The following is a 21,714-nucleotide window of genomic DNA, read 5'->3' on the forward strand; positions in this document are numbered from 1 at the left end:
GGTGTTCAGCTGATTTCAGTTTTGGTTTAAATGTTTTGTGGAGGAGTGCATGGAAGAGTAAATTCACTGCTTACATTAATAGATAAAATAGTAGAATAGCATTTCAACAGATGATTATTATCAGAATATATCACCCAGCCCCTTTGTCCTCACTCTTTGACACCTCATAATATGTCCTGTCAGTTTACCCCTCTTGTAGTCAAAGTTGTGCCGTAATTTCCTCTTCCTCCTCTATTTAATTCCGTACCTCTTCTTTAGTTATACGATCCTCATATCTAATCTTCAGCATTCTTATTGATCACCACGTTTTGAAAGCGTCCATTGTCTTCTTGACAGAACTGTTCATCGCCCACGTTTCACTTACATACAAGGCTGCACTCCTCACAAATACAGCACTCCACACAAATACCTTTGTAAAATAGTACCCAATCATTAGAATTTATATTCGATGTGAACAAATTTTCTTTTTCAGAACACTTTTCTTGCTATTCAGTCTTCATTTTATATCCTCTCTACTTCTACCTTCTCAATTACTGCTTCCCTTTCAAGTCTTTTAAGTCTTAGAAATGCAGTTTGGTTTCTGTACAAGTTGTAGATAATCTTGTGGCCCTGTGTTTTATCTATGACATCTCCAGAGCTTCAAAGAATGTTTTAATTAAGATTGTCAAAACCTTTCTCTAAACAAGCAAATGCTATAAACACAGTTTCGCAGTTCTTCAGTGTGTCTACTTAGCTAAGTGGTAGGATCAGTATTGCCTTGTGTGTTCAGACATCTTACAGGAATCTAACATTGTGCTTATGTTAGTTTGTACAACCCCTCCCCCTCTCCACTCTACAAATTCCTTCCACTTTCTAGCCTTCTCTTATTTGCTAAGTTCTGGCTTGCCAAATGAGTTCTTGACAGTTGCTTCTCCTTTGAGTAAAGTTTTCTTTGTTCTTTCTCATTTTCATTCCCCTACGTTTTCCAAGTGCAAAATCGCGTTGCAATTTTGGACTTTCTGTCAACTTCATGTTTAGACATTTCCCATGGCCTACTTAATTTGCTGCATTTTTATATTTTTCCCTCTTGTCAAATTTAATATATCACGTTTTATTTAACGATTTCTACTGTACCTTCTTCCCGTTCACATACTCTGCTGTATACACCACTTCTTCTCTCAAAGATATCCATTCGTATTCTAGCGGATTCCTTTCCCTGTTTCTGTCAGTCGTTGCATTATGGTAACTTTAAGATTATCGAAAAACTATAGGTCTTGACTTATTCAAGTTCCATTTCCTTAATTTGTTACCGTTTACTGTCTCTTTAGTTGTAAACTGCAGCTCGTAACCAATAAAGTATTGTAGGTTTGCGCCTGCACCGGGAAATGTCTTATAATTTAAAATCTGGTTTCGAAAACTTTGTTCCAAATATGTATTATTCTTTCATGATTCTTAAGCAAGGTGCTGGCGATGATTACATTATGCTCTGTGCGAAATTCTATCAGTGGCTTCCACTTTCATCCCTTCCCCCAAGCCTTTGTGTTCTTAGTGTTTTCCTGTACCTGCTACCGTATCAGATTTTAAATTTTTGTCTCTTTTAACTATCTGAATAATCTCTTTTGTCGTACATTGTTTCAATGTGTTAGGAGATAGTGAACAATCATGAACGGTAGTCATGAAACTGGTTTATGGTTAAATGAGAAAACATGAATAATGACATATGTGAAACAGTACGTTCTACAGTAAATGAAAAATTTGTATGTCTTCACCCAACTTCGTCTTTCCTTCATGTAGTTATAAGATATAGTTATTCAAACACACCGGTCGTTTCGGTGGGTCCCATCCCGTACCTCAGTGGCTGTTCGTCATTGGCTACCGCTAGCGTCTGCCGCTTCCAGGTGGGAACGCCAATTCCGCGAGCCGCCGCGTCAATGCGGAAAACGCTTGCCGCTGCCGTTGCCGCACGACGCGCTGCCGCGCTCTAGTGGGAACCGGCCTTTAGAGAGAGAGCCTCCACCAGCTTGAACAGTCCCCTGCAGACATGCAGGGCCCACGGATTCACGAGGTTGTCTCCATATCCGTCCATCCGATCAATACAATTTGAAACGAGACTCGTCCGACCAGGCAACATATTACCAATCATCAACAGTCCAAAGTCGGTGTTGACGGGCCCAGGCGAGGCGTAAAGCTGTGTGTCGTGCAGTCATCAAGGGTACACGAGTGGACGTACGGCTCCGAAAGCCCATATCGATGATGTTTGGTTGAATGTTTCGCACGCCGACACTTGATGACCCAGCAATGAAAACTGCAGCAATTTGCGGAAGGGTTGCAGTTCTTTCACGTTGAACAATTCTCTTCAGTAGTCATTGGTTCCGTTCTTGCAGGATCTTTTTCCTGCCGCAGCGATGTCAGAAATTACCGGATTCCTGATATTCACGGTACACTCGTAAAATGGTCATACGAGAGAATGCCCACTTCATCTCTACCTCGGAGATGCTGTGTCCCATCGGCCGTGCGCCGTCGATAACACCACGTTCAAACTCACTTAAATCTTGATAACCTGCCATTGTAGCAGCAGTAAACGATCTAACAACTGCGCCAGACACTTGTCTTACATAGGCGTTGCTGACCGCAGCGCCGTATTCTACCTGTTTACATATCTCTGTATTTGAATACGCATGCCTGTACCAGTTTCTTTGGCGCTTCAGTGTATAATGCCAGGAGTGGTAAGCCCCTCCCATTTATTTCCAATTTGGAACTACCATTTGCCCCCCACTGTCAACTTGTCTGATAGTCGGTTGAATACAACCGCGACTCTAATCAGCATGATCTGCATCAACCCTTCCACTTTTAGGAGTGAAAAAGAAGAACAGCTTTTACGTTTTCCTTTAGCTTCATAGGAGGGAGTACCAGTATAAGTCATATGAATCTATTCTTTCTTTTAGTCAAAATTTTCCACACTTTTCTTCTCTCCCCCTTTCGAACAAGTACCTCTGTCTTAGATAATCGATCTACCCACATAATCATCGGTATTCAGAAAAGAATACCTAAGAAGAGTTTATTTTATTTGTTAACAGTTTTTTTCCTTTTCAGAAAACCTTGTTTTCTACTGTAAGTCTGCATTTTATAGCCTCTTTGCAGTGGCCAACGTCTGTTATTATGGTGCCCTAATAGGAAAACTCGTTTATTACTGTTACTGTCTCATTGCCTAATCCAGTTTCCCCAGTACCAAATGATTTAATTCGCCAACATTCCATTACACCTGTTTTATTTCTGTTGATGTTCGTGTTGTAGATTTTTCAGTTTCTTTTTAAGACATTATTCACTTCGTTCACCTGATGTTCCAACGTCTCTGACAGAATTACAGTGTCACAGGCCAACATAAAGTTTTCATTTCTTCTCTCCAAACTATATAATTCCTTTGCCAAGTGTTTCCTAGGTTTTCCTTACTATTTTCTGTGGTAAAAATTAAATAACGTGGGAGATAGGCAGCACTCCTGTCTCCCTTTTCAACTATTACCCTCCCCCCCTTTCTTTTCCTTCGACTCATAACCGCAAGCTAATTTCTGTACAAGGTATAGATAGCCTTTTACTCCTTGTATTGTATTCTTGATAACTTCAGAATTTCAGACAGTACATTAATCAACACTGTTACAAGCCTTCTCTAAATCTACAAACTCTATAAAGTAGGTTTGCCTTTTTTTCAGTCTATCTCTAAGATATGTCGTAACTCAGTGTTGCCTCGCGTGTTCCTTCGTTTCTCTGGAGCCCAAATCCGGCTCCTTCCAGTCTTTCCATTATTCTGTAAATAATTCGTGTTAGTCTTTTGCAAGCACGAATTATTGAACTGATGGAGAGGCAATATGCGCACTTGTCAGCACGTGTCTTCTTTGGTATTGGGATTATTATATTCAAATGAAGTTTTGTGGTGTTCCGCCTGTTTCATATACCATGCATACTAAGCGGAATAGTTTTGTCGTGGTTGGTTTTTCCAAATATCGTAAAAATTCGAGGAAATATCATGTACTCCAGGCGCCTTGCTTCGATTGAGGTCGCTCAGTGCTCTATCAAATTCTACTCGTAATTCGCTTCTCCATTCCGTCTTCATCGCTTTCTCTTCCGTTTCTATTGTCCTCAAGTTTCTTTCCTGTGTATAGCTAATTTATATGTTGCTTCAACTTTCTAGCCTTCTCTTCTTTATTTAGTACCGGCATGCCATTTAAGCTCTTGATATTCATGCAGCTTTTTCCTTTTCTCCACAGTCTATATAGTTTCGTTTTTAGATATCTGTATTCCGTTTTTCATCTGTTTCATTTGCTGCAATTTTAGATTTCCTCCTTCTATCAAGTGCAGTGTCTCACTAGTAAAACCCACCGATCCTGTATGGAATGGAACGCAAGTATAAAACAGCTTCAAACTTCTGATTTCTTTACAAATGAGTTAATGTATTAAATATTTGACATTAAGCGTTCAAGCGAGAAAAAGTTCATTAAAGATGAGAAATTATGTTTCAAGTTTCTTGAAATGACTAAGTGCCCTCACCATCAAACATTGAATGAGTAAAATATAGGTAATTTGCACTCCATTTTAAGCAAAAACTAGTTTTTCACGCAAGTCAATGCTTATGATGAAATATCTCCTGAAATATGTGTCGTACAATGTTATAATTTTCCAGGCACATTCAGTTGTATATGTGGATATCGTCTGCAAAATCTGTTGCTAATAAAGTTAGTAGTGTGGAGGCATTACATAAAAATGTCTCGTGGTGCATCAGTTTCACTGGATGGACAATGGAAATGTAAGCGATAACGTTTTTTCCTTTCAACGTTTTTGGAGGTTGTCAGCAAGAAAATATTACGTAAAGGTACTGAATTATATGTAAAGTTTCTTACAAGTCACTAAGTACTCTCATTCTCTACTACTGGAGGAGTCCAGTGTGGGTACGTTGAGCACCGTGAGCTTCTTTTTTTTAAAAAAAAAAACGCGCCTTTTTTTTCTCCTAATCATAACTGATGAACAGGAACTTGACACAACCACCTTTCCACCCCAAAGCGCAACGACGTACCCAGGATTTGGTAAAAAAAAAGGGGGGGGAGGCGGTCCGGTTTATTAAAGAGGACCTTAATACTGACCCATGTTTTTCATTTATTCTGAACATTTCCGTAAAGAACGATAAACCATTTTATTCGAAAATGATCTCGGAGTTTTCACCAACTTACATAGTAGTTCTGTGTGTTGGCAAACCACTAAGAAGCAGTCGTGCTCCCGTCTCCTTTCAGCCTCGAAGATCATTTTATACTCGTCTTTTTTCAGTGTGGATTTTAACTGAAAAAGTGATTAGCAATGCACGAGTGCTAACTTTTTGGGACGCCGTGATTATTACCGACAATGCATTTTGATCAAAAATATCTCTGTTCGAAAGAGAAACTAGAGTAACTTTTGGTGGCGAAAATGCAAAGAATGCAAAGAATCTCGCATTATTCAACCTTGCACTTTCCCAGATTGCCTCATTTAAGTATGCTTCTGTCACTTCTTGCAATGTAAGAAAGATCAATTCCTGCATTAAATAATGTCCTAGGAGACAATTGCATGAGCCTAAATACGAGAATGGTGATTATTAACTGTTTATCATCTGCATTTTAGTGTCGGGAGCCTCCAAACAGATGCCCGGTTCGCCTTCATGCAACTTTGTTCATTTAAGCCGAGGGGCTGCATATTTAAGGGAATTGGAATCTGTCAGAAAAGCAAGGTAATCGGAAGGAACTGGCTTTGGGCTAGAGCAAGGGGCCAACCCCGGAATTTCCCTAAATTCAAAATGGGAAACAACAGAAAACCATTTTCAAGGTCGCCGTCGGATGGATTCAAAGCACTTCGCGTCCCAAATCCAGGGATTCCTAGCTCAGCGGCTCAACACGCAGAGCTACCCCAAGTCGGTGGAGAATTTGAAAAAAAAAAACAAAAACTGGTTGTTGTACATTGTTTTAAAATGAAATAAAATGCATTACAACAAAACATTCAATTGTGACATTGCATGTTTTTCTTTTAGATGTGCATGTTTAGTTTTTTGGTAGTGCATGAATGCACGCATATTTTAAGATGTAATTGTGCGTGAAATTGCTGGCTTCACTTATTGTAGTATTACAACAGTTTAATAGATTTTGGATGACGGGGGGATGGAAGGTGCAGGGTGAAGTTGGCTATCTTTTAGAAACGAACGAACTATAGAATGTGCTGTCATTACATACACCTCCGTTCTCCACAAAGCCCTCTTCACCGTTTCATACCGAAACTGGTTTTCATAATTGAGAACCGCCCGGGTGACAAGACTGGGCGACATTTCACCATTTGCGCTACTAATGATGAGATATTGAACAAAAGTTTTAAAGAAATGCACCCATCGCCAATTGGGCGATATTTTTGTTGATCAACGCGTTTTTTTTGGGAGACCAGATAAATCAAAGTGTATTTTTATGCACTGATTTTAAGTTAGTGTTACCTGTGATAATATTAAGTAGTGCGTAAATACGCTAGCGGATAAATCAGAATTGGTTTCCCTCTTCTTTATTGTTACAGTTAGAAATCATCACAACAGGACATAGTACAAAAAAATAAACGGTAGCACTTACATTAAATTCAAGTAAGAATTGAACAGATTAACGATACAACAACTAAGCCCAAGCAAGGCCTACCATTGGTCTTGGTCAAAATATGGGTGGGCGGCAGTCGTAGTGCTGTGGATATATAGATAATTTAAATCTATCATTGGCCTTGCTATCGATAGTACGTATCCCTTTTTCGTCGTATGATGGAACATCAAAATATCTTTTAGTGTCACTACACGGCAACCAGGTCGTGTATAATTTCATTTAGGTGGTCGTTTTGGGGGGGGGGGGGGTCGTGCGGACCCCCTGGACCCCCATTTAGCTACGTCCTTGATTAGCGGCAAAACACTGGCAGTGAAAGTTTAGTTTGTGTCACCGCCATGATTCGAACCGGCTTCTTCTGATTCGAGCGCCAACGCACAGGCTAGCGAGCCAGGCTCTGGAAGTGTTTTGGATAGTATTTTAGACGGCTTTGAAAGAAAGAGTGTAATCAAATTTTTGCGATGTATTAGATCTTTGTTGCACGCAACCACACTAACATGAAAGTGGCAGTGTTCACCAACTTCTCATATATTTGTAAAATAGCTCGTTTCCATGCGCCATTTACACTCCTGGAAATGGAAAAAAGAACACATTGACACCGGTGTGTCAGACCCACCATACTTGCTCCGGACACTGCGAGAGGGATGTACAAGCAATGATCACACGCACGGCACAGCGGACACACCAGGAACCGCGGTGTTGGCCGTCGAATGGCACTAGCTGCGCAGCATTTGTGCACCGCCGCCGTCAGTGACAACCAGTTTGCCGTGGCATACGGAGCTCCATCGCAGTCTTTAACACTGGTAGCATGCCGCGACAGCGTGGACGTGAACCGTATGTGCAGTTGACGGACTTTGAGCGAGGGCGTATAGTGGGCATGCGGGAGGCCGGGTGGACGTACCGCCGAATTGCTCAACACGTGGGGCGTGAGGTCTCCACAGTACATCGATGTTGTCGCCAGTGGTCGGCGGAAGGTGCACGTGCCCGTCGACCTGGGACCGGACCGCAGCGACGCACGGATGCACGCCAAGACCGTAGGATCCTACGCACTGCCGTAGGGGACCGCACCGCCACTTCCCAGCAAATTAGGGACACTGTTGCTCCTGGGGTATCGGCGAGGACCGTTCGCAACCGTCTCCATGAAGCTGGGCTATGGTCCCGCACACCGTTAGGCCGTCTTCCGCTCACGCCCCAACTTCGTGCAGCCCGCCTCCAGTGGTGTCGCGACAGGCGTGAATGGAGGGACGAATGGAGACGTGTCATCTTCAGCGATGAGAGTCGCTTCTGCCTTGGTGCCAATGGTGGTCGTATGCGTGTTTGGCGCCGTGCAGGTGAGCGCCACAATCAGGACTGCATACGACCGAGGAACACAGGGCCAACACCCGGCATCATGGTGTGGGGAGCGATCTCCTACACTGGCCGTACACCACTGGTGATCGTCGAGGGGACACTGAATAGTGCACGGTACATCCAAACCGTCATCGAACCCATCGTTCTACCATTCCTAGACCGGCAAGGGAACTTGCTGTTCCAACAGGACAATGCACGTCCGCATGTATCCCGTGCCACCCAACGTGCTCTAGAAGGTGTAAGTCAACTACCCTGGCCAGCAAGATCTCCGGATCTGTCCCCCATTGAGCATGTTTGGGACTGGATGAAGCGTCGTCTCACGCGGTCTGCACGTCCAGCACGAACGCTGGTCCAACTGAGGCGCCAGGTGGAAATGGCATGGCAAGCCGTTCCACAGGACTACATCCAGCATCTCTACGATCGTCTCCATGGGAGAATAGCAGCCTGCATTGCTGCGAAAGGTGGATATACACTGTACTAGTGCCGACATTGTGAATGCTCTGTTGCCTGTGTCTATGTGCCTGTGGTTCTGTCAGTGTGATCATGTGATGTATCTGACCCCAGGAATGTGTCAATAAAGTTTCCCCTTCCTGGGACAATGAATTCACGGTGTTCTTATTTCAATTTCCAGGAGTGTAGATCGTTCTAGTCTTGTCAATTGTACTTACATAGCCGCTTACAGGATATTACAGATTCTATCTTACCATATGTATACGGAAAAGTGATGAAAATAAAGAACCTAAGTGCTGAAATGGAATTTGAGAATAACAGTTTTTTTGTTTAATTTTTTGTATTGGTGGCAACAGGAAAAGAGGTCCTAAGATATTTTCTAAGTCATTCATTCGTGTTCGGTGTACATATTTGTTCAACTTTTAAACTTCCTGAAAAAATATGTTGTGCCATCTGACGTTTCAGGTAAGGTTTCTTACCTGGCATTTTAGTCTTCTTCACGATGTTCCGTTTTCTTGAGATTCAGAGTTGCCTTGCTACTTCCCCATCAGTTCGCCGCGTTTTATTTCTGCTCACTACTACGGATGTTTACAAACATCTGTCTTCTCGGGCAGGCAGCCTTGATCTCTTTGGGGCAGCCATCTGGGAAGCGTCTTCTGTCTGTTGAGAAGGTTCAAGTTGCCTTTCGTAACAGAAGACAATGCTGCCATCCTTTGCGTGATGCTGCTGCTAATAGCCGTGTCAGCTCTTTGTTAACCTTGACAACAAGCATTAAATCGAAACAGCTGCTATATACAATGAATCAGAGTAACTTTTTACCAGTCAGAATATCTTTGTACCACTTACCCCTTTTGTTTCGAATGGCTGCAGCTCCACCTACTTCCATTATTTTCTGCTAAAAGTAACAATTTTATTACCTCTTTGATTTCTAGTAAGTATTTCAGTTGTCATCCCAACTTACTATAATCTCTTAGGCTTGTCATTATACTTCAATTGCGTTGGCTGTGAAGAGAGCTTCTGAAGACGGTGATTTAAGTTGAACAATAGCAGGTCGATACAAATATCTTGTTATTTCGAAGTAAATCTGCAATAGTCTTTGTTTTTACTTATTATTAACACCTCACTTTCTTTTCGTACGATCTAAATTTACCTCGAGTATTAGATATATGAAAAATTCTTTGTTTTTTTAAGACTGGTCTGAAGTTATCCTGAATGATAGTGTAACTTTGTACGAGCATTAAAATTGAGAGTTTACTCTAATAGGGCATAGTTAAAATACATCTTCACTTTTCCAAGAACTCATTAACTATAGATATAAAATGTTACAATGCGATATGAATTTATTTTGTGTCCATTATTTTCAAAAAATGATAAGAAGTGGTACAAAGTTACCCCAGATGACTGGATTGCTTGTTCACATCGTAGTATCAGTAGCTTTAGGTAAGCATGTAACACATAATATTAATTTTTAAGATCGTATGTGTTTTCTCTCGGAACCGATGGAATTCACAGACTCAATAAACACTATTGGCCATTAAAATCGCTACACCAAGAAGAAATGCACACGATAAACGGGTATTCATTGGACAAATATATTATACTAGAATTAACATGTGATTACATTTTCACCCGATTTGGGTGCATAGATCCTGAGAAATCAGCACCCACAACAACCACCTCTGGCTGTAATAACGGCCTTGATACGTATGTAGGACGTCATCTTCGTGGTGTAGCAATTTTAATGGCCGGTAGTGTAGAAGATTGTTTTCTCTGTGTATGTGTGTATGTAATTTCATTATGTTTCATAACATACATAAAAAGTTTCTGTACGTAGTTTATAGGATGTTCTCCTGCCTGTATGGATGATGGTTTTAGGTCTTATATCCTAGGTTCTGTACTTGTTTTACAAACTTTATGTTGCATGTTATCTTTTGTTATAAATCGATTGCTTAACTATTCAATTAGTACGTTTTTTGTTTCAATTGATCCCTTTTTTGTCTCTTCTTTTTAAGTTTTTACCTTTTTATCTTGAATAGAGAATTAGGATAGATGACAGATTTTAGTTCAGAATGATGAAGAGGGGAGAACTAACAGTGTGAAAAGAAAGGAAGTAGGCTGTTAGTTAACTCGGGTACCTAGTAGGCGTCAGCTACCTAGCAGTGCAAAGAGTGCTACTGCCCGCTGAGGTTACTCTGTTTCTGGTGATATTGCGCCCCCTTCAAAACGACTGGCTACAAATTTAATTTTCTGCTGTTCTGTCATGTTGTCAGGTATGATGCCCTCAAACTGACGAATGAAAGCAAAGGATGTATACCTTTGCTAGAAAAGTTATGAAATTTGTAAGCATTGGCATTACTGACTGCTTCATTAATATGAACAACACCCTTACGTTTTTCCTGTTCACCCCACGGTTCGAGTTTCTGTTTTAATACTAACTTCCATGTTATCTATATTTTTACTCGCCTCACTTGGTTGTGGTATGTTTTCTACCTTCTGTTCTATTTCTCTCAAACGACCCTGAATCGTGTTTGTATTACCATTACAAACAGATTCTATTCGTGGTGCTTTACGGCTAAGGACTGCATTTTCGTCCTTCAAGTCTACGACTTGTTTTTTTTGCCTTTCATGGGTGTCTTTGCAAGTTATGTTTATATTACTCTCATCATTATTTAATTTAATGACTTCATACCTAACTGACAATAGAAAAGTATCTTGAGCTTGCATGAGATCATTTATTTTCACTACTTCATCATCAATCTTACGATTAACCTGTTGCTTACACTTATCTAATTTTTGACCCCATTCTTTACTCTCATGTTCAGTTCTTTTGTCACAAGCTACTATTCTAGTTTATGAGAATCAACCCTGGTGCCTAAATGTTTAAACTTACGATTAATTTTTGCTATCTTCTCGCTTGTTGCTTCTATTTTATCAGCAAGTAATTTTTGCCCTTTCTTTAATTCATTTTAATTCTTTTGGTACTTGTTCTATCTTTTCTTCTAACATTTTTTAAAATTCTTTTTGCCCCTATTGTATCTTTTCTTCTAGGCCTATTTTAATTCTTTTTGCCTGGATACTAACTCCATTAATATTTCAACCATACTCTTATTATTATCTTGTGTAGGCAATGTATCACCTGATGCTGTTCAATGGCATAATCTACTTGTTCTACTTGTTGATTCATTAGCAATGGCAGTGTCAGAGTCATCACCTCCGACATCACCATTCACCTTATTTAACTTATCACTAACATTCATGTCATCTACATCAGAATCCACCTCTCCAATTTCAGTATTGCTACTATCTGAAGTTATGTTTTCTTGGAAAACTTCAGTTTGTACATCAGGTGATTCTGGTACGTAGCTATCATCAATTTGATTTTGTTCACTTTCCTCATCTACCATTAAATCTGATTTTTCCTGTACATTTTCCATTACTGACTTTAGGGTAACATGTTCCTTACTTATATTACTAATTTCATCTGGCATGCCCTGTAATTGGTTTGCCTCTTCAATGTCATTACCGCAAGTAAGCACTGCGCCTCTACTTCTAAGATTGTACCGCGTTTCGCTTTCCCCCAACATTTTGTTATTAAAGAAATTATTACGAAACAATATAACAAAATTCTTAAAAATCCATATGGTTGTCAATATCAGCTTCCTATCGCTAGCTGTAAAGTGATTAGCATACACTCTACCTTCTTCTCCGACGCGATGCTGCTACTCGCTGCATTTTTTTGCATTGTTTTTGTCGTGTTGGGTGTCTTCAGCTGCCTTACGCCGCTTTCACACTATACGGTTTTGACCGTACGGCAAAAAGCCGTACGAGTTTTAGCCGTGCCTGTGTTGCTTTCACATTACACGGCTTTTTGACGTGACCAGTTGTTGGTGTCTATTCAGTTTGCTTAATGTGTGTATCAAGATGAACCGTAAACGAGTTGTTGCTTTGTGGTTGCTTCATCGTCGCCGCAAAAGAAAAGGTCGTCTTTTGTGGGTACACCCCATTAACCAGAGAAGAGACGAAGTGGGTTTATTTTATACACTCTTTGAAGATTTGAGGAACGACGGAAATAAATTCTTTAACTATTTCCGAATGTCTATTACCTCGTTTGACGAATTACATAGAAAACTAAAGGATGTGTTACAACGACAAAACACACAATTCCGCAATTGCATCCAACCTGTTCAAATGCTGGCTATCACGTTAAGGTAATTTAATACATAAAAACTAGTTCTGTTTATTTACTTATTTATTTGTGTTTTACATTTTTATTACGCTCAGATTATGAAGTAGAAAAGTCAATATCAATATCAGCAGTTGAAACCAAAGAGTTTGTAGCAGGACTGACTGTACTGTCACTTTGTGGCGACAGGCTCTCTGCAAAAACGTTGTAGAACTGCGTTGTTGATGGTGGGCCTTCATGGCTACTTGTGGAAGGCGAAGGGTATGGTGGTGGCACTTTATTAATTCGTTGATAAGAACTGCGACCTTGAGAAGTCTGTAATGGTTGTTCGAGAAAAGTAGTTGGGTTTGGTGCAGCTGGAGGAGGACGAATCTGATGCGTATGGTAAGAGGATATTGGAGCAGCATTTTCCATAGGTGAATAAGAATAAGCTTGAAATCTATTATTATAGGGCATGGGAGGTGTGTAATGGGTAAATGGAGGAGGTTGAGCTGTCAATATATTTCTCCTTTCATATATATTTTCTATAACTTTGAGGACTCCCATCTGAAACTGAAGATAATCCTGTTCATCAAATTTTTCCAGATGAGGCTTCAGACTAAGTAAAAATGACATTTTGCTGCAAGGTTTGTCTTCTTCCAGAGCTCGTAATATTTTCATTTCGATTGCATCAGGTTTTCTATGTTTTCTGTTTGTATGGCACTCGCTTTTGGATGTTTGTTGTGTGGGTGCTGTATCAAATGGCCCAGAAACATTCTCAGTATTTTCGACGGAGCCCTGCGTTTCTATATCTTCTTCCAGTCTGGCGGTGCGTTCCGATTGAAAACTGTCCTCCGTCTCTCGAGCATCATACAGCTTTTTTAGAAACTGCAGCTGATCAGAATATACATACTTTTTCATTTTCTTTGCTGCTGAGCCACTTTTTTTCGCAGCTTGAATTTTTATGTTTGACTTCACAAAGGAGTCTCGTAGATTGGTCCACCTCCGTATTACTTCTATACCTACATCAAAAGAAAACAAAACTGTATGAAAACATTTTAATTTTGTATAGAAAAAAGCAAAACTGTAACAAAAAATGTCCACTGCAAACTAAATGTCACTGATTTTTTTTCGTTTTGTTCAGGTATCTGGCAAGCGGTTGTTCCTTCACTGACTTACATTTCCAGTACAGAATTGGGATTTCTACAGCAAGTAAAGTGGTTAATGATGTATGCACAGCAATTTGGTCATCACTGCGGGAAGAATGTATACAAAGACCGACCAAAGAGGTATGGGAATCAATAGCGGCTGGATTTGAACGTACTGCTAATTTCCCCCACTGCTTAGGAGCGGTGGATGGAAAACATATCCGTCTTACTGCCCCATTTAATAGCGGATCAATGTACTTCAATTACAAAGAATACAGGGCGTTTCAAAAAGAAAGAGCAGATTTCAAACATTTATTTCTCAAAAACTACAAATGATAGAAACACAATTCCAACGGTCCTTCACTCAATATGAGTACCAAATGTTACACAACAAATATCAAAACTGTACCTCAATATGAGCACCATTTGTTACACGACAAATATCAAACCGGTATCTCATTTCTTGCCACACACGACGCAACTGGTCTTTAGTTACCGAATTCACGGCCGCAACAATTCGATGTCGTACCTCTTGAAGAGTAGCGGGCATAGGTGGGACATAAACACAGTCCTTTATGTACCCCCACAAATAAAAATCGCAGGGAGTAAGGTCTGGTGACCTGGGAGGCCACAGACGATGACATTGATCTTGTGCTCCTGCTCTTCCAATCCACCGTCCTGGAATGGTGTTATTTAGGTACCGTCGTACAGGTTCAGAGAAGTGTGGTGGGGCGCCATCTTGCATGAAGATGAAGTGATTTGAATCTTCCTGAAGTTGAGGAAATAGCCAGTTTTCTAACATGTCCAGGTAAATGGTTCCTGTGATAGTTTTCTCCATGAAAAAGAAAGGTCCATAAACTTTGTTTACCGAAATTGCACAAAAGACGTTAACCTTTGGTGAGTCTCTTTCATGTTGAATAACGTCCCTCGGAGTTTCACTCGCCCAAATTGTTTTAGACATGTTTAGTTCGTGACTTGCCCGTGCCGTGGATTTTCTAGGGCTCCTTTCGTAAGCTGCACGGACACGCTCGACATTTTCATCCGATGTGCGTGGACGACCCGTGCTTTTTCGCTTGCAGATGCAACCATCTTCTACGAATCTGTGATGCCACTCATAAATTTGCTTATGACGAGGCGGCTGTTTGTTGAATTGACGGCGGAATGCACGTTGCACACCAACAATGGACTCTAACTTTGCAAATTGCAGCACACAAAATGATCGTTCCTGTGGTGTCGTCGCCATTTTCCTACAAACAAACGCCAGCGCCACTGCGGATTTGCATGGAACTTCTGCGCGGACCATTGAAAAACTTTGAACCTTTCTCTGACAAGAAACGTTTGAATTGTGTTTCTATCATTTGTAGTTTTTGAGAAATAAATGTTTGAAATCTGCTCTTTCTTTTTGAAACGCCCTGTACTTTTCTGTGGTTCTGATGGCTGTAGCGGATTCCAACTACAGGTTCATTTATGTCGACGTAGGAAGTTATGGCAAAGACTGTGACTCTTCAGTGTTCAGACGGTCCAGTTTATGGAAGTCAATAGAAAGTAATTCCCTGGAATTTCCAGACGTCCAATGTCTGCCTGGTACGGAAGGTCCAAAAGTACCCTACTTCTTCGTGGGAGACGCAGCATTTGGCCTACACACGCATTTGCTCCGGCCTTTTGGGGGAACAAACTTGACAGTTGAGAAACGTGTATTTAATTACCGTTTGTGCAGAGCAAGGAGGTATGTGGAATGTGCTTTTGGCATCCTCACCAATAAGTGGCGGTTGTTTCACCGACCTTTAAATGTTCATCCAGATTTTGCAGTAAAAATGGTTAAAGCTTGCATTGTTTTACACAATTTTGTACGTCAGAGAGATGGATTTATAATTGAAGACACCACATCCTTCACTGGTTTGGAAGACTTAGCCCAAGATGCCAACATAAGAGGAGGACTGACAGCCAACGCCATAAGGAACACTCTTTGTAAATATTTTATGACAAATGCTGGAAGCGTGTCATGGCAGATGTCAAAGATATAAATTAACAAGCCTTTTCCTTTTTGTAGATTGTTTGTGAAAGCCTGCGACTGTATAGTAAATAGTTTTCTTTATAAATAAATTACTGCTACCACTCACGTTTTTAATCGTTTTGTTTATATTTTGTACGACGCGTTTCGGGAAATAATTCCGATCTTCAAGTGCGTTTTTTTCTCTAAGTTTTCATTATGTGTAGTGTTTTTTTATTTGTGAGGTCTTGTGCGTGTTTCTCTTATAAATTACAGTAAAGAAAACAGAATGCAAGACCTGACACATAAAAAGACACCACACATGATGAAAACTTAGAGAAAAACGCACTTAAGGATGGGAATTATTTCCCGAAACGCGTCGTGCAAAATATAAACAAAACAAAAAAAACGTGACTGGTAGCAGTAATTTACTTATAAACAAACGATTTACTTTTAGAATAAAATTTATAACGTTAAATAAAAACTGTTTAAAACGTATTAAATGTAATATTAATATATTAAATAAATACTTACCAAACGCATTTTTATCTTTGTCTTCCATCTCATCAAAATCTTGCTTCAGTGCTACGCAAACTTCCCGCCAAGCATTCTTTGTAGCAATACGATCTCTATACGCATCTAGAGTTTTGTCCCACAGAACAGGTCTTACTTCCACCAAGGTTATCAAAAGTTCAGTATCAATTTCATCCATTCTTCTACACTTTTCAGTAAACAAGAATAAACACAAATGAATAAAACGACACTACAACGAACTAGTCGACGCCGTACGGCTCAAAACCGTCCAGTGTGAAAGCATGCACTTAGTCACGTAGGCCACTGTTGTCGAACTTGCCGTACGGCGACCGTCTGTTGTAGTGGCAAGACACGGCTGCAGCACGGCACGGCAGCGGCATTTTGCCGTCGCCGTATAATGTGAAAGGCGCCATACATTTCTTCACACCTACAGCCGTACGGCTTTTTGCCGTACGGTCAAAACCGTATAGTGTGAAAGCGGCGTTAGTCAGCCACAGACGCCTTTCTCTGCCTTTCGCCGCTTGCTGACTTTGGCCTGCAGCTGGTGGAGGCGACAGGTGTTACTTCCAAGTCATCCGCCTCGCCTGCTGTACGCTGCTATGCTAACTGTTCCCTGAAGCGTTGTTTCTCGTAGGGGTGAAATAAAACGTAATCCCTTTGGACCCCGCTAACTTTACGCAACGATTTTGCATTTTCGCGTTTTCACTTTCAAAACTACGCGACATGGATTAATTAGCGGTATTTATAAATTTTGTTCCCCTACAATTCAAAGAAACTTACTAAAGTACAAACAAGATATAATTTCACGATTCACACAGGCTCGCTTTTAATTTTTCTCACTGTTCATAGACTATTGATTAGGGCGTTTTATGATAATCATTACAGTTCATTGTTCTCACTATGATTTTCATGTCTCGCCCAGTTCACAGTTCTCGTGAATGGATAGTAACCTTTTCTTTAAATACACGTTACCCAGCAAGGAGATGCCATATATAAATTATGTGTCCCTTTGGAAACCAGATCTGGAAGCTGGAGAAATGTGGCGAGATTGAATAAGAGTCTCTGACCGTTCTTACCACCAACCTGTTGTCTTCTAAAGTTGTGTCCCCAGCGCAGAAGACAGCTCGTCGGTCGTGGGATTTTCTTCGGCGGAGGCTGCTACGCTATCAGTTCGAACCTGTGATTGTGCTTCTTGCGGGATGCCACTTACCCAGGTTAGTCTCTGTATCTATAGAGGGCAAGATCTGTAGTTCTGACTATGATGGTGGGCGACACTTCTCATTAATGGTTATTATTCACGTATTCACACATTTACACTGTCTTTTACAACATCCAACATAGCTTTCTTAATTGTATGGTAACTTCTGCATCCAACTTCCGAAATATGATACACATATCCGGCTCCCCGGTACGCCCTAGACAGAGTGAGTACAGCAGAGTCTAAATAGTTCGAGGTGAACGGGACCGGAACTATCAAAAACTCGGACTATCGAAATTTAAATGGGAAAAAGAAATATTATGATATCGTAAGTAATACGGGTCAAAATATGAACTTTATTAAAATAAAAGTATTTACACATGCATTTGCATTGTTAGAATAACAATAATTATTTATTTAGACAAGTAATAGTGAAGTGTCTTTTGTTTGGCGAAGCTGCAACGTTTCCTCGCGGCAATGTCACGCCATCGTCTCAGGAGCAGAAGGTCAGTTTGGTGTCGCCTCCGGCTGTTGTTCCACGTGGCATATGGCGGCCTCGAGAGCAGCGTAGCCATCGGTGTGACTCATCATCGGTGCAGCCTCTGCCTCGTCATCCTCGTCACTCTCACACTACGATGGAATGTTAACCATGTCAATTATAGAAGATTCTGTCACTTCCAACTGTTCGTCCGAATTTAACCACTCGCCTACTTCCACCTCTTCTGCCTCTTCACACCCTGGCAATCTTCTGATTAAATTACACAAGGGTTGATCGTCCTCATCTACTAAATCTTCAGTTTCTGTGTCTGGCATACTTTCCTGTAGAATTTTCCTCCATGACTTAGAAATTGTGTCTGACTTTATTTCGCTCCTAGATTCGCTAATCCAGTACACGACGTCCTTCAAGGTCACTTTCTTCAAAGCTCCTATAATGCTTTCGTTGTCTTCGGAATGCAGGATTGACTGTAGCAATCGCCGTCGATACTTTTTTTTTAGACATTCCAGAACTCCCTGATCCATGGGCTGAATAAGACAGGTAACGTTTGGTGGGAAAAACAAGGCGCGGATACTGCCACACTGCAGTTCTCCTGCACTTGGATGTGAGGACGCATTATCCATGAGCAAAATTGCTTTGCATGGCAGTCCCCTTTCTTTTAAAAAATTCTTGCAGTCAGGTACAAATGAGTTAAAAAACAGTTCTTGAAGATTTCCTGATTCATCCAGGCATTATTCTGATGTGTACAGACAACCGGAAGAGCTGAGATGGATACATTCTTGAATGCTCTTGTCTTGGCAGACTTCCCAATCACAACCAGTTTTCGTTTGTCGTTTCCAGTTGAATTTGAAGCTGTCATAACTGTGAGCTGCTCATTACTTTTTTTGTGCCCGGGTGCACTTTTTTCTTCACAAGAAGCAAGTGTTCTATCTGGTAACATTTTAAAATTTAGCCCAGTTTCGTCACAGTTATATATTTGTTCATTAGAGAAATTTTCCTCAGTTATGATTTTTTTAAAGCTCGACGATAAATTTTGAAACGGCCTGAGCGTCACCAGACAGTTTTCTCCACATACGTCTAGTTGACGCGCTCCAACCTCTTCTTCCACTTGTCGAGCCAGCCCACACTAGCGGCGAAATTGTCATCTCCTTCCTGCAGCTGGTTTCTGAAAAACAAAGCTTTTTCTTGTAAAATAGGGCCCGAAATCGGAGCACCCTTCTGTCTCTGTTGGGTAAACCACATGAACAATGCCTCAGTTGTTTTTTCGAAGTCTGACTTCTTTATACTTCTTCGACTGAAAGATTTGTGTGAACATTTCTGTGAAGAAAACTGTTCCAATTTAAGTCGGTTTCTTCGCCAGTCACCAACAGTAACTTCACCGACACCATATTCGACAGCAAGTTTTTTTATTGTTTCTTCTTTGTCAAGCCGTCTTCGTGCTACTAATTTTGGATGCAAAGGCACAAATTTCCTATTTTTTGTTACAGCACTCATCTTAGTAAGGTGTACAACTGAACACACAGTCAACAAAAAAATCTGACTTTGTCACTGAGCTATAATCTCCCTATCTATCTTTTGCAATGACTTTTTCATTATTTATCGTGTCAGTAAAAAAAAGAAAGTAGATCGTTGCTACTTTTTTTTTTTTTTAAGAGGCTCGTATTATTGGAAACTCGAACTATCGAGACTCAAACTATGACACACTACTGTATTACATATTCACAACTAAGTTACTCCGGACATAGAGTACAACATGTTTGGCTCTGAAGAACACCTGAAACAGAGTGACTATTACATATTCACATCCAAGTTGCACGATACTAAGATACGTGTCCGGCCCTCCAGAACACCCGAAACAGAGATATGTGTCCATCCCCATGAAAACCCGAAACAGAGATACATGCCCGGCCCTCCAGAATACCCAAAATAGAGATACGTGTCAGGCCCTCCAGAACGCCCGAAACAGAGATACATGTTCGGCTCTCCAGAACGCTCGAACCGAGATACGTGTCTGGCCCTACGGAGGTACGTGTCTGGCCCTCCAGAACGCCCGAAGCATATGTCTGGCCCTCCAGAATGCCCAAAACAGAGGTACGTGTCCGGCCCACCAGAACGCCTAAAACACAGATACATATCTGGCCCTCCAGAACGCCTGAAACAGATATACGTGTCCGGCCCTCCAGAATGCCCGAAACAGAGATACGTGTCCAGCCCTCCAGAACACCCGAAACAGAGATAGGTGTCAGGCACTCCAGAACGCCTGAAACAGATATACATCTCTGGCCCACTAGAACGCTCAAAACAGACATATGTGTCCAGCCCTCCACAACGCTCGAAACAGAGATATGTGTCTGGAGCTACAGAGATATATGTCTGGCCCTCCAGAACGCCCAAAACAGATACGTGTCTGGCCTTCCAGAATGCCCAAAACAGAGGTACGTGTAAAGCCCTCCAGAACGCCCGAAACAGAGATATGTGTCCGGCCCTACAGAACACCCGAAACAGATACACGTGTCCGGCCCTCCAGAAGTCCCGAAACAGAGATACGTGTCCGGCCCCCCAGAACGACCGAAACAGAGATACGTGTCCGGGCCTCCAGAATGCCCGAAACAGAGATACGTGTCTGGCCCTCCAGAACGCCCGAAACAGATATACATGTCCGGCCCTCCAGAACGCTTGAAACAGAGATATGCGTCCAGCCCTCCAGAACACCCAAAACATATATATGTGTGCAGCCATCGTAAACGCCCGAAACAGAGATACATGTCCGGCCTAACAGAACGCCCAAAACAGACATACATGTACAGCCCTCCAGAACACTCGCAACAGAGATACGTGTCTGGCCCTACACAGATACGTGTCTGGCCCTCCAGAAAGCCTGAAACAGATACGTGTCTGGCCCTAAAGAATGCCCAAAACAGAGGTATGTGTCCGGCCCTCCAGAACGCCCGAAATAGAGATACGTGTCCGGCCCTACAGAACACCCGAAACAGATATACGTGTCCGTCCCTCCAGAATGCCCGAAACAGAGATACATGTCCGGCACTCCAGAACATCCGAAACAGATATACGTATCTGGCCCTCCAGAACGCCCAAAACAGAGATATGTGTCCTGCCCTCAAAAACGCCCGAAACAGAGATACGTGTCCATCCCTCCAAAATGCCCAAAACAGATATACCTGTCCGACCCTCCAAAACGCCCGAAACAGAGATACATGTCCGGCCCTCCAAAACACCCAAAACAGAGATACGTGTCTGGCCCTCCAAAACGCTCAAAACAGAGTTACGTGTCCGGTCCCCCAGAATGCCGGAAACACATATATGTGTCCGGCCCTCCAGAACACCCAAAACAGAGATATGTATCCGGCCCTCCAGAATGCCCAATACAGAGGTATGAGTCCGGGCCTCCAGAACGTAGGAAACGGAGACACTTGTCTGGCCCTCCAGAGCACCCGAAACAGATATACGTGTCCGGCCCTCCAGAACGCCTGCAACAGAGATACATGTCCGGCTCTCCAGAATGCCCAAAACAGATATAAGTGTCCAGTCCTCGAGAACGCCCGAAACAGAGATACATGTCCAGCCCTACAGAACGCCCGAAACAGACATACGTGACCAGCCCCCGAGAATGCTCGAAACAGAGATACGTGTATGGCCCTACACAGATACGTGTCTGGCCCTCCAGAACACCCAAAACAGATACATGTCTGGCCCTCCAGAATGCCCAAACCAGAAGTACGTGTCGGGTCCTACAGAATGCCCG

General features: G+C 41.8%; 1 protein-coding gene across 1 annotated transcript; it reads left to right on the forward strand.

Annotated features, from left to right (window-relative positions):
• The first annotated feature begins 20,986 nt into the window (after positions 1–20,986).
• On the forward strand, positions 20,987–21,490 carry LOC124777388 (extensin-3-like). The gene has a single exon (XM_047252783.1). It carries the CDS (start codon positions 20,987–20,989, stop codon positions 21,488–21,490), a length of 504 nt encoding a protein of 167 aa, XP_047108739.1.
• Positions 21,491–21,714: the final 224 nt, after the last annotated feature.

Source organism: Schistocerca piceifrons, chromosome 1 (genome assembly GCF_021461385.2).
Source record: "Schistocerca piceifrons isolate TAMUIC-IGC-003096 chromosome 1, iqSchPice1.1, whole genome shotgun sequence".
Taxonomy (NCBI): domain Eukaryota; kingdom Metazoa; phylum Arthropoda; class Insecta; order Orthoptera; family Acrididae; genus Schistocerca; species Schistocerca piceifrons.

Excerpts from the sequence above, each read along its gene's own strand:
- LOC124777388 (XM_047252783.1), top strand. The coding sequence starts at position 20,987 with ATGTCCGGCACTCCAGAACATCCGAAACAGATATACGTATCTGGCCCT.